This window comes from Pistacia vera, unplaced genomic scaffold (genome assembly GCF_008641045.1).
Source record: "Pistacia vera cultivar Batoury unplaced genomic scaffold, PisVer_v2 Contig491, whole genome shotgun sequence".
In the NCBI taxonomy this organism is placed as follows: domain Eukaryota; kingdom Viridiplantae; phylum Streptophyta; class Magnoliopsida; order Sapindales; family Anacardiaceae; genus Pistacia; species Pistacia vera.
Genome location: NW_022196325.1, coordinates 868,048 through 886,235, shown reverse-complemented (window position 1 = coordinate 886,235; position 18,188 = coordinate 868,048). Strand labels below are relative to the sequence as shown.

General features: G+C 35.3%; 2 protein-coding genes and 1 long non-coding RNA gene across 5 annotated transcripts; all 3 read left to right on the top strand.

The window, feature by feature from the left end:
• Positions 1–392: 392 nt before the first annotated feature.
• Positions 393–7,309, top strand: LOC116105031 (serine/threonine-protein kinase GRIK1). Its single transcript, XM_031391456.1, has 13 exons — positions 393–689; positions 918–1,115; positions 1,448–1,849; positions 2,526–2,600; positions 2,684–2,728; positions 2,976–3,050; positions 3,367–3,454; positions 3,634–3,758; positions 5,465–5,560; positions 6,277–6,343; positions 6,440–6,555; positions 6,695–6,773; positions 6,896–7,309. Exons 3-13 carry the CDS (start codon positions 1,523–1,525, stop codon positions 7,033–7,035), a joined length of 1,233 nt encoding a protein of 410 aa, XP_031247316.1. The 5' UTR covers positions 393–689; positions 918–1,115; positions 1,448–1,522; the 3' UTR covers positions 7,036–7,309.
• A 3,175-nt stretch (positions 7,310–10,484) lies between these two features.
• LOC116105018 (F-box/kelch-repeat protein At5g60570) lies at positions 10,485–12,940 on the top strand. 3 transcript variants are annotated; one of them, XR_004124009.1, is made up of 3 exons: positions 10,485–10,639; positions 10,925–12,641; positions 12,923–12,940. XR_004124009.1 is itself a non-coding variant. In XM_031391443.1 (2 exons), the coding sequence occupies exon 2, from the start codon at positions 11,366–11,368 to the stop codon at positions 12,530–12,532; it is 1,167 nt and encodes a 388-aa protein (XP_031247303.1). In that variant the 5' UTR covers positions 10,486–10,639; positions 10,925–11,365; the 3' UTR covers positions 12,533–12,831. The 3 variants fall into 3 exon arrangements, 1 of the variants encoding a protein (XP_031247303.1); XR_004124008.1 differs by lacking the exon at positions 12,923–12,940 and adding an exon at positions 12,731–12,831; XM_031391443.1 differs by lacking the exon at positions 12,923–12,940 and having other exon boundaries at positions 10,486–10,639; positions 10,925–12,831.
• Positions 12,941–16,335: 3,395 nt separating this feature from the next.
• Positions 16,336–17,918, top strand: LOC116105005. The gene is made up of 3 exons (XR_004124005.1): positions 16,336–16,549; positions 16,631–17,198; positions 17,293–17,918. It is a non-coding gene; the product is annotated as an uncharacterized LOC116105005 (long non-coding RNA).
• The last annotated feature ends 270 nt before the right edge of the window (positions 17,919–18,188 follow it).

Sequence of the window (18,188 nt, the reverse complement as noted above, 5' to 3'; positions counted from 1 at the left end):
ACAGCCAACCCGCCGGGTTGCCCGTTGGAAGCCGCGGGCCAACCCGCTGGGCTCGACAGGTTTTTTTTAAAAAGAAAAAAATCAACATATAATTTAAAATAGTAATAAACTCCTAAGTCCTAACAGCATAATTACGTAGCCCCACCACCACGTGGCAAAGCTGCCCCACTTATATTTCAGCTTTCGCTTCACAAATTTTTCTTGCACAAACAAACTTTCAGAACTGTTATTATTTATTTTTTAATTGATATTTTGTCCTCAGCCAGCCTTCAAGTTGANACTCCTAAGTCCTAACAGCATGATTACGTAGCCCCACTACCACGTGGCAAAGCTGCCCCACTTATATTTCAGCTTTCGCTTCACAAATTTTTCTTGCACAAACAAAATTTCAGAACTGTTATTTATTTATTTTTTAATTGATATTTTGTCCTCAGCCAGCCTTCAAGTTGAAGATTTCTGCCCTTTCTTGTAACATTTCTTTCACTTTTTGACGAAATCTCAATCTCAGATCACAAACAATCACAATTTCCAACTGTTCAATCACTCAATATTGTGTTTCGCTTCCAAATTTCACCCTCAATTTCGGATGAAATTTAGGGTTTTCAAATACGATTCTTGCATGCTTGTCTCACTGTCGGAATTGAATTCGAATCTAGGGCTTTCGAATTGCAATTGTCATTAAATAATAGGTACGGCTTCTAGGAAAAATATATAATATGTATATTTCTTTTATTAATTATATAATATAATTTGTTTATTTGTAAAACAACTATTGTTCGTGGCTGATGGCATCTGAAGGAACTAAAAAACTTTCGTCTTGTTTTTGGAAGAATCAAGCTAAGGTCTAGTTTTGCTTATTATTTAATTTTATATTTTTTAATTTAAAGTTGTTTTTTTTTTTATTATTATTTGAAAAGGTCAACGTATTGGCGGTGAATGTTGAGGCTGCATTGGGCACTACTATAAACTGGAGTTACAATAGCGATGTTGGGTCTCAATCGAATTGGCTTCAAAATAATTAGTTGTTTCTTTCATTTGGCGGAGTGGCATCCACTAGAATAGCAAAGTTGATTTGGGCTTAAAAGCCCTCTTGCTTTGTCTTCTCCTTAGATCAGGTTTGAATTTTATCTCTTTTATTTATGTGGGTTGATTTTACTTGTAAGTGATACTCTTTTTTCTATTTGTTTGTGTGATGAATAAGAAACCCAGAATACCCATTGGAGTATTGGTCTTCTGCGTTCAAATCTTTTTTTTTTTTTTTTTCGCTCATTCATGATTCTGGATGAAAAATGTGAAAATCCCATCTAATGAGTATTCTACCATTTAATAATTTTGATTTTGTGTTATGTGACAATTATATAAACTTATATGCTAATTCAGCTTAGGTGGCTATTTTTTGTAAGGCGGTATTGATTGTTTATTGACACAACGGTTTGTCTATTTGCAGCTTTTGGGATCACTTTTTTATTCTCTTTGGTGGCTGGGAGTTGTAATAGTTGTTCTAAGATTATTGAAGTTTTTCATGTTTAATAAGAGCTCCTACTCTTGGGTGAGAGCTATGGGTTGTTGTGGTTGTTTCGGGTTTTCCAAAAGAAAGCCTAAACAATCATTGAGGCCCATTCCTGGGTTTAATAATCGAATTTCCCAAGAGTTTTTGTTAGAGGATGAAATAGACGATGAGACTGATAGTTTGTTTAATGGTGAGGATACGAATACAGCACATGGAGATGATGGCGAGTTGCAGAACTGTGCCAAACGCTCTGAAGAGATTTTGAGGTTAAGAGTGCAGAATGGACTGGTTTGCAGGCAATATCCTGTCAAGGAAACTAACAAACTTATTCGATCAGAGGTAAGTTTATAATAAAGTTAAAGTGGGACTTTTTGCAAACTTATTTATGATGCTATATTCTATTTATGGTTGAGTATGATGATTCGTTATCTTTGTACTGAATATAACTTGATTATTAAGAAATCTGGCAACTGTATAACTATCATGCATCCGGCATTGTAGTACTTCTGATAGTTGTTTCAGATACAATATGGTTGCACACTGGCTACAAGATCAGTCATTTTCTTATCTTGTTGTTGTCAACAGTTGATGATTTGATAAATTTTAGTGGTTTTGCTGTGTATAGTTGTTGTATACAGTTATAATAAATCCCTATTGGTTGTTGCTCTTGTTAGGTTGTTAGTTACAGCTAGTTCATTCTCGCTATAAATTTGAATTTAATGCTTGGTAGCTAAGGCAACATTTAAGCAGATTTTCCGATCAGTTTTCTCATACTTTGTTGCTTCCCAGATTTTTTTTCTTTTTTGTGCTTTATGTTCAGGATGATTTGAGGTTTTGCTTGTTTTTGTGAATTAATTCAGTCTAATTAAAGTTTAAGGGTGAATTTACTGAAGAAGGTCGTATGTCCCACAGTGGTTGTCTTACAGATGGAATTCCATGTGTAGGAGTCCTTAAATTTTGTATTTGCTTCCATAATGTTTTACTAAGATTTTATATATGTATTGCATTTTTTTAGGATGAAAACGGGACTAAGATGATCAATGAGTATGTGCATGAGCGCAAGATTGGTGCTGGTAGCTATGGTAAAGTGGTAAGCATTGATTTGACAGACATTAAGCTGTATTTCTTGCTTTAAGGATTTTCTTAAGTCTTCTGGCCTTGCTTCTGCAACAGGTTCTATACCAAAGCTCTATAGATGGGAAGCATTATGCAATTAAGGTACTGCTTTTTTGCCTTCTATGGAGAGGCATTCGTGTTTTGGGGCAGAGCAGTAGTTTAGTGAAAATCTTCAGGATTTATCTGAAAATAATATGGTGGAATATAGCGTTTTTCAGTCCTGTGACTTTCATTTAGTTATTAGGATCTGCAAATTAAATGGTGTTTAGTGTTTTCTTGATTATGTAGAAGCTTATACCAAAACAAGGTTTATCTTTCTTATCGTGCAAATTTTATATTTGAACTCCAGGCCTTTCATAAGTCTCATTTGTTAAAGCTACGTGTTGCTCCTTCAGAGACTGCTATGACTGATGTTCTTCGTGAGGTATCTGCTTTTTTTCTTCTCTTTTGAGCTTTTACAGTCTAGACCATATAGAAAGACATTGCATTGTTGCTAATTTTTTATATGCTTGTACTGAAATTTTCTGTTGTATATGTTCTTGATATAGAATATCCTCCCTGAGGTTCTTGATGCTTCTGCTTAGTCAACAAGTGCTTGTAGATCAGGCTAAAATTTGGCTTATTTATACTACAAGTGCTTATGCTTATCATTATAATAGACACTCTATGATGCTTTGGCTCTTTATCTTTGTTTTTATCGTAGATGAAACTTTTCTAATATTTAATTCCTATCCTTGCAGGTTCTAATAATGAAAATGTTGGACCATCCAAATATAGTCAATCTCATTGAGGTGATTGATGATCCAAACACAGATCAGTTCTACATGGGTATTTATTTCCTTTTGCTTTCTCTCACTTATTTTTTTCCCTTTGATTAACAATTTCACTTCCAACTTTTATATTTGATTATTGCATTGAAGTCTTAGTATGAAAAAATATTCAGTTACCTTAATTGTTCTGTTATCCTTATGCTTGACTGGAAACTTTTCCTAACTTCTTTCCTCCAGTTCTTGAATATGTGGAAAGCAAAGGGGATTGTGGTGGTTCTGCTCTACCTGGGGCCCTTGAAGAAGATACTGCCAGAAAGTACTTACGGGATGTAGTCTCTGGGCTGATGTACCTTCATGCTCATGTAAGCTTTCGAAAGCCTTAATTTTGCGTCATTAATTCTTGGACTCTGTGTGTGCCTGCAGCTGGATATGTATTTGTATGGAGCAATGTTGGTTATTACATCAATGTTTGCCATTTATTTAATGGAGGTATATGTGGTAGACCATTATATAGAAGGTTGCTGGCTATCTAGTACCGTGATGTTTCATATATGCCCACAAATATTTACATATGCACCATTTGTTTTTGCATTTTATTATACATTCACCTCAATTTATAAGATTTGAAAAGTTGTAGATTTTTCTCTAAAAAGTGAGTTTCAAGGCGAACCATGTGAAAATAGCTTATGGTCACAATCTTAATCAATTTGCTATGGGACCAGAGCAGTCTTGCGAGATGTATGGCATTGGCTTGTGCTTATGTACCATTGTTGTATTTTTGTCTTTTGAGGTGTATTCAGAAAATTGGTAATTTGCTTGTATATATTTCTTTCCTCATCTTCCACTTTACATCTAGTATTTTGTAGAATAGTTTAGTTGATTAGTGATTCCAGCTAACTGTGTGTAGTCTACCATGTGTGGTGCCAATAATACTAAATCTGACCTCACTGGTGCTCGGTTTGGTTTGCTTTTGACTTCATTTGTAACAGTATAGGCTGTGTTTGGGGCATTATTTCTACCCTATTCTATCCCTATCCTACCCAAAATACATATTTGTTTCCCTATTCTAAAAATCTAATTCTATTTTATTCAACTACCTTTAAACCCCCTAGGTTTGTTAATTTAACTAAACACCCCCAACAATAAAAGTTTATAAATTGACAAAAACACCCCCACCCACCTACACATTCTTGGCAGCCGGCGTTTAATGGGTGGATGGGGCTGTTTTTGTTAACTTTGAAACTTTTATTGTAAGGGGTGTTTAACTAAATTAACAAATATAGGGGATTGAAAAATAATCTTACTAAACACATTTTCAAATTCAAATCTTACCTCATAATTATAACCCAACTCAACTTTTTCAAAAATACTACTCAAAATAATAAAACAAATACACCCATATTTTTTTCTTACCGCACTGGAATCCTGAAGCCAGGCTGTTGTAGAGGTTTAAGGATAGGAGAAAACTGTTGATGACTTAGAAGCCTTTTATAAGCTTATCTGTTTGGGATTCAACATTTTATCACTTAAGATGTTTTACTTAAACTGTGCAATGCCCTGCTCTGATTGAAGGAATGTATCTGCTCTGGGAATGGCTGGAGCAAGTTTCCCCTGTTTCCAATCACATTTACTTTTTATTAGAACCAGCTTCTTGACCACTTTTTATCGTTCTGACCCTAGCAAGATGATGACGATTCTTGTGAAGCTTGTTTATTGTCCAGTATCAAATTTTTGTAGGCACAGGGGGTTGTTTAATGTATGGTATCTTATTGATGTATGGATAAGTTTATTTATCTCTGAGTTGATGGGTTGCAGAAACCTAACATCTGGTGGATTTTCCACCATGAGCTGTTGGGTAGACGGTGTACTGTGTCTTTGTGGTTTATTTTTTCTTTAGTTTTCTCGGTTGGGTCTTTTGTTATAGTCGACTGTCTGAAATAAGTGCAAACTTGGCTAATATTTATAAGCATTTTCTTTCATATAAAGATTTCCTCCTTCCTTGCTATTGATATTGAGTAGAATATCTTTTGTACTTATTCTATTATTCTCTTTTTGGTTGTAAAACCAGAATGTTGTGCACGGGGATATAAAACCTGATAACCTGTTAGTTACACGTACGGGTATAGTGAAGATTGGAGATTTTAGCGTCAGCCAGGTTTTTGAGGTATGAATTATCTTTTCCCTTGATTTTCTAAGTTTATGAATACTTGCTTCAACGAAAAAATACAATTGATTGATATATACTTTTCAAATATTATTACTCATGAACTAGAATGGTGTAAAACATATTCTTCATCCTTTTTGTTTAGTGTCTTTTGTATTTTTCTCTATCTCTTCTCTCAGTGGCAATGCTATGATGTGGAAGAAACAGCTGATGAACATGTTGATTAATGTCGTATAATACCTGTTTGTAACGGGATTGTGTGATATTGAGTTTGTACATGCATGTGCTCATCTGTTGGAGTTGTGGTAAAAGGCATTGAAAGAAAAGCTTTTTGTCCAATTATAATAGTCTGTAATTGTTTTAGATAAATAGGATATACATTTTATGATTGTAGTTTAAGGATATGTCACTGTTACAGTCTAAAGTTTTGAATTTTTATATTGATTCTTGTCTTGTTGCATATTATCTGGAGTGACTACTTAAATATGAAGAGGCAATCTATGTTATATCTATGAATGTTTCTTTTACGGTGTAGTTTAAAACTAAACTATTGGGCAAGCAAGGCATCACAGAAAAATATTTTGCTTATCCTAGATAGAGTTGTATGTATATCTTTCTGATTGTGGATCTTGTATTGTTGAAATATTGCCCTAGGATCAATTAATAGTCCACCTAATTTCTTTATCGTGTTGAAACAAGACATTTTGGTTTTGCAGGATGATAATGATGAGCTTCGCCGTTCTCCTGGGACTCCTGTTTTTACTGCCCCTGAATGCTGTCTAGGTTAGAATTCTCTCTTTCAGAGATTTAAATTTGTGTTTATTAATAAGAGGCCATTGGATATATAACAGTGTATGTGAATTTCTTTTATGATAATAGGTCTAACTTACCATGGGAAAGCTGCTGACACATGGGCTGTAGGAGTTACTTTATACTATGTGGTACTGGGACAATATCCATTTCTAGGCGAAACACTGCAGGATACGTATGATAAGGTGTGCACAGTGCTTTTTGCATCTTCGTTTTTCTTTTTTTTTTTTTTTTTTTCTTTGTGTGTGACAGTGTTCTTTGTTACTACATTTTGTATGCCCATAGGGAAAAACTAAATTGAGATCTTTCTCTTCTGTTTTACAGATTGTTAATAACTCATTGGAACTTCCAGATGATATGAACCCACAGCTGAGAAACTTAATAGAAGGACTTCTTTGCAAAGGCCAGTATAATCTGTTCTTAATTAGCATAGGCTGCTCCTTACCGTCCACTTCTTTTACACCTGTCTTCAATTTTTATGATTTCCAATTTCTGCTGAAAAAAGGTTATAATTGTGGTTTGCAGATCCAACTCAGAGATTGACTCTAAAGGATGTAGCTGGGCACGCTTGGGTTATCGGAGAAGAAGGGCCAATCCCAGAGTATTTATGCTGGTGCAAGCGTAATACCCTGCAGAGGGACAGCAGTGCACAGAATTCTAACTGACTAGATTGTTTGATTAGTTTGGATTTCTTTGTGTACAGTGGAAAAGCTAGGTTTTTTATTTACAATTTTTTTTGAGTTATCAAAACTATTGGGCATATCTTTTGCCTGAGACAAATAGTAAGTAAAATTTTCTGGATTACAAAAGATTTGAGGCTCCCATCATCCACAATACAAAAAAGTGGAAGAATGCGGCTTGTAATCTGGCTTTCAGACTGTAGTATTTTTTTTCAATTTACAATTGACAATACGAGCTTGAGTTTTTCTGAATGAATAACACAATCGTGTTTCTTTTCTTCCTCTCAAAAAAACATTGATGAAAGAAGGAAGCTTTTAGATTTTGTTATGTGAAAGTGAAAGTGTAATGTAATAACTGCTCATAAATTCCTCTCCAGATGTCAGAAGGTTTTGGGTTGGCTTGAATGAGATGGTTTTGGAATAATAGCTTTCTTAAAGATTTAGTAAAGCAAAGCACATAAAAGATGCTGATTAAACATCAAACATCATTCTGTCAAGACAAGACATTCTCATGCGAATTCTACAATCCAAAGCAACCTTCATAAGTCTCTGATTTTGTTTTGAGGCCTCATGTCATCATCTCATCTTCTTCAACAAGCCATCTTATTTTAATAAGATTTAAAATAACATGGAGATAATGATATAAAAGATAGCACTTTGTAGGCTAATCCAATAACCCAAAATCAAAAAGTGGGCAATACTAATGCCAACTTTTATCACCCAAACTAAACCTAAAGCAGCAGCTGATTTTTTATTTTATTTTTCTTTAAAAGATGAAGATGATGGTGATGCAGACAAATAAAAAATAAAATAAAAATGAGAATTGATTGCAGGTTCGGTTCTGTTCTACCCTCGTGGCTCCCATGCACCTTTTGTCTCATACAAAACCCAGTTGGATTCTCTGACACTTCACACTACTATCCAACTAACTCTATTATTTATTAACCCTGTTACAACAACAAAATATCTGTTTATTTATTTATTTTTTTAACAATCGGGGTGTTCGAGTCTCTAGAATTTATTGAACACTTTATAAACTCAATAAGTAAGTCACAAATGAGGTAGATAACTTCAAGTGGTTTGAACCCAGAAAATCAATGAAATGAGCAAATATTTTTTTTTTTTATCACCAGATGGATTAATATCTGTTTACTTGTTACTAATATTTTATTAATGTATTTATTCAAAATTAACTTTAGAATTTTTAATGTTGTTGTCTTTCTCTATTCAAGCATAAACTTTGAGTTATTGCCTTCACATTTGCTTCTTTCCTCACACTTTAACTTTTTTTTTCTTGAGATGCTAATCAAAATTCCATTCAATGAATTCTACCCCGTTCTTTTCTTAGTGCAAGCCAAGACATTCAATTAATCAAGTAATTATAGGAAAATTTTCATTCCTTTCTCAGAGAGATAATTAAGTTTCAGAAAATGTTAAAAATAAGAAATAATATAGAAAATTAGGAGAAAGGCATGAGGCTTTAGAGGCTGACAAGTGGCATAAATAAGGGCCGTTAATTGTTCTCACGACTTTACCTAGAACTAGAATAAAGAAAAGTATTAGATTCTCTTACATATTTTTTTTTTTCAAGTTCTTAAATTAATAATTCTTTTGTTAATTAATTTTTTTTTTTTTTTAAAAAAGAAAAAGAATAGCATATTTGTTTAGTGCATGCCCATGATTAAGACTTAACTCATTGTGTTTTCCAATAACCTTTTTCATTAGAAAGTGATGGGTTGGTTAGATTAAATATTAATCAGCACGTGACTGTATTTATTTTAACATCTAATTACTAATAATTAATTAAATTAATACTAATAATAAGATCAGCCAAATCTTTGCCCTTTCAACGTTTGGCTAACACGTGCTAATTGATTCTCTCTATTCACGAATAGTCTTCCTCATCATAACCATCACCAGTTTATTAATCTTACGTGTTTATAAATACTATTTTGTTTGGCAACAGGAACAACCAGTAACTTTCATTCTTCTATGGTGGACTGGGATTGGCCCAAGCCAGCCCATGGTCAGGCCCAATCTAATTCATAAATGTTGGTTTTTTTTTTTTTTAACTTCAAGTTGTCAAAGTACCAGTAAGTACATCCATAATTCTCATGATTATTCCTGCACACGGAATAAAACAAAAAGGAGTCAAAGGGTAGTTTTGGAAATTCAGGAGCAGAGAGTTTGGCAGAAATCTGTACTAGAACACAGGTGAAGTTTTAAGTTTTATCCGCCGAAGAAACGGCTTTAGTAACTTTTGAGAGCCATTAAATGCCGCCACTTTGACTATTTAGTACTAGTTGACTCAGTAAATGTCCGAGTCAACTGCGTGATTTGACCAACCTTAAGCCTTCAATCAGAACTTTAAAATTACAATTTGACCCCTCAATTATCATGTAATATTATTAATTACTATCAATTTGTCTAACTTATAAAATAAAGAAAAATAAAATAAAAGTTGAAATTGAGTTAGGTAATTACTCAAGTCTATCAAATGGTATATAGGATTTAAATGATACTAATTTAAGGGTACAAACGAGCCAAATCAAGCCGAGCTTAGCTTGGTTGCTCGTTAAAAATTCAAGTTCGAGTTCGAACTCACAAAAAAAACTCTCCAGTTCTCCACTTTCCTAATCACATTTTTTGCCCAGATAATATTGTTAAACCATACTTATTAATCTATATTAGATATACACATAAATAATAATTAAAGAGTGCCAACGACGATTGCGGATGTATAGTTGTCATATTCGCTTTTAATAAAATAAACATATATTATTAGGCTAGTGATTATTACGACAATCGTACTCGTAACCGTTAATCGGTTACTAACACTTAGTTATAATAATTTAGGATCAGGTATTGATTTGATATAAAGAGTTAAACAAGTTTAGAAAATGTAAATATAAATGAACGAAGAATATGAAAGTTTGAATTGAATAAGGAAGATGAGTTGGACTTGGGGGGTGGGCGGTTGGCATGAATTGTAAAACTCGTAACGTATTTGTAATCATAAAGAAGAAAGAGTTTGATTAATCACAAGTTTCATGTTTTGTGAACGTCATAAAGGTCTGGTCCCTATTGGTCAAACCCTCCCAATGTCCTAGTCAATCTTTTTCATTTCTTCCTTCTTACGTTTCTTTCCTCTTTTATTATTTCACCATTTAATCCACCTTCGTAAATTTCACCTAAATAAATACATTAATACTACCATTTAAACACATAAAAGTACATAAAGGAATAATAAAATTATATATATATAAATATTAAGATATTTGTTATAAATTTTTATTTATTTAATCCTTCTGGATAGAGTCCGAATTTTTTTGATAATGTGAGTGAAAAAAACTCAACCAAAAAGGAAAGGGTAAAAACACAAATTTGAAGAAAATATGGGCCCTTTTGCAAATAACGGCGACACATTTCCGTTTTTATAGCCACACCCTCTCTTCATCACTTCACCTTCTCAGTTTCCTTATGCAACAGTCTCAACTGGCCGGACTCCGGCGCCATGTCTAGAGACTAGAGCCACATAGTTTCCGGCTAATTTCCCGGCGAAAGTTCGTTACTTCCGTAGAAAGTTACGGTACGAATTATCCAAATTCTCATTTTACATTTTTAGACTATGAAAATCTCCATTTGTTTCAATTGTATTCAGCGAGATCCAATTAATTACCTGATTCGGATCCGAATTTTTACGTTCGGCAGTGATTTGGATTTGAACCGAATTTTTTTTTTTTTGGTAATTTTATACCGGATCGGCCCGTGATTTTAGAATTATAATTGATATTCTTGCTTGTTTAACTGTTGAAATATGTGTTTTGTTATGGTTTTTGTATTGATTTTTAATTATATTTTTTTTCCTTTTCAGGTAACTCTGTTTGAATTGTTAGAGAAAAGTTTGAAGATTTCCCGGAAAATCCCCGTTGTTCGGTCCTATCGCGGGGATTGGGTTTGACTTCTCATTTGATTTGCTCCTGTATCGACTAATTTTTTTTTTTTGGGGAATCTATAGAGAATTAGGGCTATTTGGGGTTTCTCAAATGGTTGTCAAAACTCAAAAGGGGGGATTCTTTTAATCCAGATTGCGATACGACTTTAAATGTTTTGATTTGTTAAATTTGATGGAAAAAACTAATAGGTGTAGATTGATTGTAGGCAAAGATCAGAATTTGTTTTCGGGTTATTGGGAGCTTAAGTGAGAATCGTGGGGTGATACTGGGTTTTTTTTTTCTTGACATTTTATCGAAATTGATTTGTTTTCAGAAATTTGTTTGATTTTGTTTGGAATATATTAAGATACTTGTTCAAAATGATAAAGAAAGCTCGTTTGGATGATATTACGGAGGAAACAGAAAATGAAGAAGTAAATAGTTTTTCAATGGTGAATTGGGGGGAAACAGTGAATTATGGTTGTTGCCAAAATAGGCCAAGTGATTCACTGTTTCCTGGTCTTGTTGATGATGTTGCCTTGAACTGTCTTGCTTTGGCGTGTAGATCAGACTATGCTTCTTTGTCATGTATAAATAAGAGGTTTCATAAATTAATCAAAAGTGGGTATTTGTATGGATTGAGGAAGCAACTAGGTGTCGCAGAGCATTGGGTGTACTTAGTTTGTGATCCAAGGGGCTGGGAAGCATTTGATACAATGAGAAACAAATGGATGACGTTGCCTAAGATACCTTGTGATGAGTGTTTCAACCATGCAGATAAGGAGTCATTGGCTGTGGGTAGTGAATTGTTGGTTTTTGGGCGTGAGTTATTTGATTTTGCAATTTGGAAGTATAGTTTGGTCCATAGTGGTTGGATGAAGTGTGAGGGAATGAATCACCCCCGTTGTTTGTTTGGATCAGGTAGTCTTGGTTCTATTGCTATTGTTGCTGGTGGTAGTGATAAGAATGGAAAAGTTTTGAATTCAGCAGAGTTATATGACTCTACATTGGGTAAATGGAATATGTTACCCAAAATGAATTCACCACGTAGATTGTGCTCTGGTTTTTTTATGGATGGCAAATTCTACGTCATTGGTGGGATGTCAAGTCCTACTGAATCATTAACATGTGGAGAGGAGTTTGATTTTGAGAGAGGGGAATGGAGGAAGATAGAAGGGATGTATCCAAATGTTAATAGAGCTGCCCAGGCTCCTCCACTTGTGGCTGTTGTTGATAACCAGCTCTATGCAGTTGAGTATGTGACAAACATGGTGAAAAAGTATGACAAGGTGAAGAACACTTGGGATGTGTTGGGAAGGCTACCGGTTAGGGCTGATTCTTCGAATGGCTGGGGTTTGGCATTTAAGGCTTGCGGAGATAAACTTTTGGTTGTGGGTGGGCAAAGAGGCCCAGAAGGTGAAGCTATTGTGTTGAACTCTTGGTGTCCAAAGTCAGGAGTTAATAATGGGACCCTGGACTGGAAAGTTCTTGGTGTGAAGGAGCATGTTGGGGTATTCGTGTACAACTGTGCCGTTATGGGTTGCTGATGATTCTTTAGATTGACTCAACGGATGAAGCAGGTTTCTGCAACCTGCACTGCACTATAGGGTGCTTTCCTGCACATTATTTGATTGACTAAAATTAATTGTTGATGAGGTAGCCTTTCACAATCTATGAATTCAATTACTTTGCTTAGCATGTCTGTATCTGAAAACTTTATGATTATGCAATTTATCTGCTTTCAGGAGTACTCAGTTGGGTCACTCTGATCATGTATCTTTCAAATCCCATTTCTGATCCACAGTCAACGTATTTATATCAATAAATTGAAACCTTCATTGTTGAATGAATTGGTTCTCATTGTGTAGTTCTTTGCTCCATTGGTGTACCAGATTGAGTTCATAATTTTCAGTGATGCATGTTCTTTCATTGTGTAGGGCTACTGTGCTATACTCCATAGCAAATTTTCTTAAATTTTCACTTCAAAGTTTTGACATTATCGTAGGCTACACTACAGCATGAGTAATGCAATAAATAGTGGCAGTAAGGAGTGAAAATTGTTGAAAAGATGAACGGCGGTTGTTGAAAGTGGTTGAAATGCCGGTTTTTGGTTTGACCGACCAAGCGTATGGAGTTGAAACATTTTGTCAGTTCAACATTATGCAACTTATACATTGAAGCAAGCAATTAATTCAATTCTATCCATTATAAAAGAAAAAAAAAGTAATGATACTCATGAGAGTTTGGTGCAGTGCAAACAAAAAACACTCCAATTCCAAAGTGGGCAAAATTATTGAACCTCTTCTGAAATTGAAATACCACCACCAAACCAATAAATAGCTCCGTGATTCCCTTCTCTGTGAGTTTATTAAAGTCTTTGAAAATGTGTCTGGTTATTCGGTGGCATTTGCTGTTGATTACCAACCGCTTGCTATATCAAATTGAATTATTATACAGTCTAATGACAATTCATTTTGATGTAATTATTTTTGTGGGTTGTCGTGGATTAAATAAGTCATATTATAATAAAACCTTGTTTTAGAACTAGAAAAAGTATTTATCATATATTTATAGAAATTGTTTTTGAACAAAAATATTCTATTAAATTACATTTTTATTTAATATTTTGGTTCATACATTTTTAAGTGTTTTTGCCGGACAAGAGCAGTTGTCATAAAGCTTTCCTTCTAACAAGGCCAGGCCGGCACCGGGGTTAACTTAGCAATGATCGAAGCTTATTTGACATAGTGTGGGTTGGGCTTCAAAACAGAAATGTGAAATTGTGAATGCCCATTGCAATTTCCTATATATACATATTAAATTATATACATAAATTATATCTCAAATAAATTATATGAGGCAAATAAAATATAAAATTTTGAAGAGATAATTATATTTGTTGATGCGTGATTTTGATACCAACGACGTTGCACGTGCAAAGTGCTAAGTAGGTCTTAAAAATTACACGTGAACAGTAGTATGCAAAGATTTAACAAGTAAATGAGACAGTGAGAATTTTTATAGTAGTTTGGATGTTTAAAGAGATTCCTACATCTATTGTTATCTTTTTATATAAGTGTTCTTGGTTATTAGCCAAGCTACAAGCGGTCGCGAACAACGAACAGAATTACAAGAGCTTGGTATTCAAAGTGAATATCAAGCTAGTCTCTTCCTCGTAGGTTGTCTTTACTATATGTTTGTGTGAATTCAAAGTATTTGATCCCGATATTGTGAGGGGGAGTCCTCTCTTTATAGCTGTTGAGCTCAAGGTAATGATTATAAGTCTACAGGTGGGTAGAAACCATGCAAGTCCTTCCTTATGCTCCATTGGTTAACAAGTTAAGAAATATCCTTAAATTAAATGAGGCTTGGACAGGTGTGTGAACCAAATTCATTCACAAACTAAACTTAAGTCGGCTGGGCTAGTGACAACTATGTTTTCTTTGTCTTGGGGCGACATGACAAATTCTGGACGGTGTAAAGCCTTCCTGAACTCCAATTGGCGCTTGCTGATGTAAGCTTACTTCAGCCCTGATTTTTTAGGCATAACAGAAGCTCCCCAATTCTTAAGATTCAAGGAATTAGACCTTGAGAACTTCGTGATTATGCTACGACCTTCCTTGACTTCAGAAACGTTTACTCGAGCTGAATGCCAAGATATAATCACATCGTTGCAGACGACCTGAAGTTGAATGCTTGATCTGACTTCTGAAGTGTTGTCTTGATTGGCGAACTGGAGATAGGTCGTGAAATATGATTTGAGAGTAACACGGGCGACCTAACTTGATCGTTTACTGAGATCTAACGACTTGAGCTTGATCTTTTCCTAAGTCATTAGGAGGCATTTTGAACTCTAATTGTCATTTATGACTTGAAAACACTTAGAATATTTCATGGTTGAAAATTTTGAACAATCTTGTTTGGTGTTCGTGTTCGACATGTTGAATAAATGTCTTCTTTGAACGACCTCTTCAGATGTTATTTGCTACGTTTGATAGTTGGTTCAGTCAATAAAGTAAATTTTATCTGACAAACGTGTCTCTACAAGCAATAAGTGTCAGCCATGAGCATTAAATGCGAGCTATGCTGAAACGAAATTCCCTTTTGGTGCATTGAATGCGGCTGAAGGCGCATTTAATGCGAAGGAGATAATTACGCTGGCGTTTGACATTTTCAATAAAGAAAAGCGCCAGTTGATTTTCACGAAGCGTGAGGGTTACTCTTTGTGTAGATTGATGACACATGGTCGTAATCTATGACTAAGAGCACATTCCCGCCCAAATGTTGCTTATAAAAGAAGCTAAGCGTTGTCCTCCACCCTATAAAACCCTAAGTTTCTAGAAAACTCAAATTTTTCAGAGAGAATAACAATGTTTTTCTACCCCCAAAAAATTTGTTCATGCGAACCCAACACTACAACAGAGTACCCATTTTAGGCAACCAAGAGGTAAAGAAATTTTTTCATTCTTCTCTTTTACACATTTCAACAATTTTTTTTTTTTTTTTTTTGACAATCATGGTGGTTATGGGTATCTTGTAGGTCTAGGAAAGGAGCACTTCTGGGTGGTGTTCGAAAGAGACACTTGAAGGCTTAAAACTTAGGGTAAAGAGTTTAGAGGATCATTTTTAAGAGTTTTTAGGGTTTAGAAGCTTTGACGGCTATGGAAGAAAAACCATGGTTTTTTTATTCCTATGAGTCATTGTATGAGGTAGATTATTCAGGGTTTGAGTCTCCCCTAAACATCATACCTTTACAGACTCTAGAGCCAATGGAGATCCCTGAAATGAGAATAGCCAGCGTAGAAAGCTCGCACCTGCTAGGTACTTCTGCAGGTCTCGGAAAGGTGATAAGGTCTATTGTCACAATGAACAAAATCAAAGATGCATTAGAGTAGTATGCGATTGACGTGGAAATGTTCCAAAAGAGGTCGTACACTGCCTAGGAGCCTCCCGAGGGAATGACTAGTATCTCGGAAGTCATCTTCAAATGCAGAGTGAGGATACCCTTCCACCCCTACATTAGGTCAATTCTCGACCACTTCTAGATCACACCATTCTAGCTAACTTCGAACGCATATATGATAGCTATCGCTATGTATATATCGTTCTGCAAGCATGACCTCGAGGAGCCAACGACACTGGAGCTCGCTTGCGCCTATATCTTGAAGAAGAGTAAAGATAAGGATTCGTACTACCTTTCCAAATGATCAATGATCGAGGAAGGAATAGTTGGCTATCCCAGCAATGCGGGAGCTTCCAAGACCAAATATTTATTCTTTAAGTATGACGGTGTTTGTAAATTTTAGGAATCGAGTAGTTTTTTCCCTTCAATTTTCAGGTTGCTCGTCCTTTACACTTAATTCTTTTTCAGATTATAAGCTAACGAACTCTTTTATTTGCTGAAAATAAAATGACCAAGTTGCAACTATTGACCGATCGTAGCCGCATCAAAGCATTCAGCTGACTTTCTGATAGAGGTCGCGACGCAAAGCTACTTGTGACGACTGAAAACCTTGGAAAGTACAGATTCTTCCCTCCCGAAGCATACTTAAACGATTTAGCTCGTAAGTTTTTCTGAAACTAAAAAAACCCAAGTCTCTTACATAGTTAGACTATTTTGCTGATCATTTTTGTATGCCATGCAGCAGCCATGCAATCGAAGAAAACAAAGCGATCTGGGGGAATCACTTTCCTGAGATTGAACCTAAACTCGCAACTTGGACCAACCTCGAGCGATATCCCTATAACGGGGACACAAGCTAGTGCCAAAAGGCAACCAACTGTGGAGCGACATCAAGAAGCTCCTTAGCTTACTACTGCTCGCCTATTGAAGAAGAAAACCATGACCTTAAGGAAAACGAAAATTATAACAACCAAAGCATTTGAGTGAGATGACTTCTGAATATTACCGAGTGGGCTACATCCTACCTAACTTCCTACCTCGAAGATTGTTTTAAAAGGCGCCCTAGGAACTTCGCAAGGGAAGAAAGGTGTGGCCACTCAAGGAGAAATTGGCGAAGAACAAACAGAAGAGGTCTCTACCTCAGTAGGGCAAAGTCAATCCATACTGGACCTTCTGGGGAAGATGTTAGACCATCTAAGGCTGGTGGACTTCACCCTTTTAGAGTGCCAACTAGCATCGACCTTCGAGAGATATGTAACCTCTCGACCTTCTGACTTGGTGGCTATTGCGCTTCATATATGCAAAGCTAGGTAAAACAAACATTTCTCTTTGTGAACTCTTTTACATAGGTCGGGTTCCCTATCGTTAAAAAAAAAACTAACTCTTTACCCCTTTCTCTTTTAGTCTCTACTCACCTTGAACGTTGCTCATAACAAGATGAAGATAAACTCCTCTGGAAAAGTTCATGAAATGAAGGAGAAGTTTACCAAATTAAAGCAAGCCTTTGCCACCTCAAACGAAGCTGTAAGCAATGCTTAGGTTCAAGCAAGCACATCTCTGGCAGAAAGGGACTTCGCTCAATGAACAATAGAGTTCTAGAAGCACGAGCTTCAAAAGAAGGATGACCACACCAAAGAGCTCCAGATGGCAATAGCGAAGCTCACCAAAGATCTGAATCAAAGAGAGAAGGAGCTACAAGAGAGTGTAGATCGCGAGAAGGAAATAGAAAAGACTCGAACTGAGCCATGGGAAAACATAGAAAAGAGAATAAAGGTGAAAGACATAGAGCTCAAGATGGCTCAAGGGTGGATCACTTCGTTGACATAGCAGATGAAGCAATTGAATAGCGAGGTGGAAAGAAAAGTTGGTCATTGGGCATTGTAAGTTATTCACAGCTTGCGACCGAACAACCCAAACTTCGAAGTCAGGGATCCTAAGGTTTAAGACAAATGATCGACCTCTTTCCTGCTTGTCCTCAAGGAGTCTTTTTTGTTTCTTTTTGCTATTTTTTGTAGCTCTCTTTGTCGTCCATGTACATATTTTTGAAAATATATAAACATACTTTTGTAGCTCTCTTTTGTAACCCTTTTATAGTTTAAGTACTTCACAAAACAAATATAGCTTTTCTGATCGTAAAGCTTGTATAACATTGTAAATAATAAGATTATTAAAACTTGAGATTACGACACAAGTAATTCTTGAAGAGGAAGTGGGATAATCTTATTCATGATATTTACAAGAAAAAATTACAAGTAAAACAGATCGCATAAGCTATACAAGGGTTTGGAATCACTGATAAT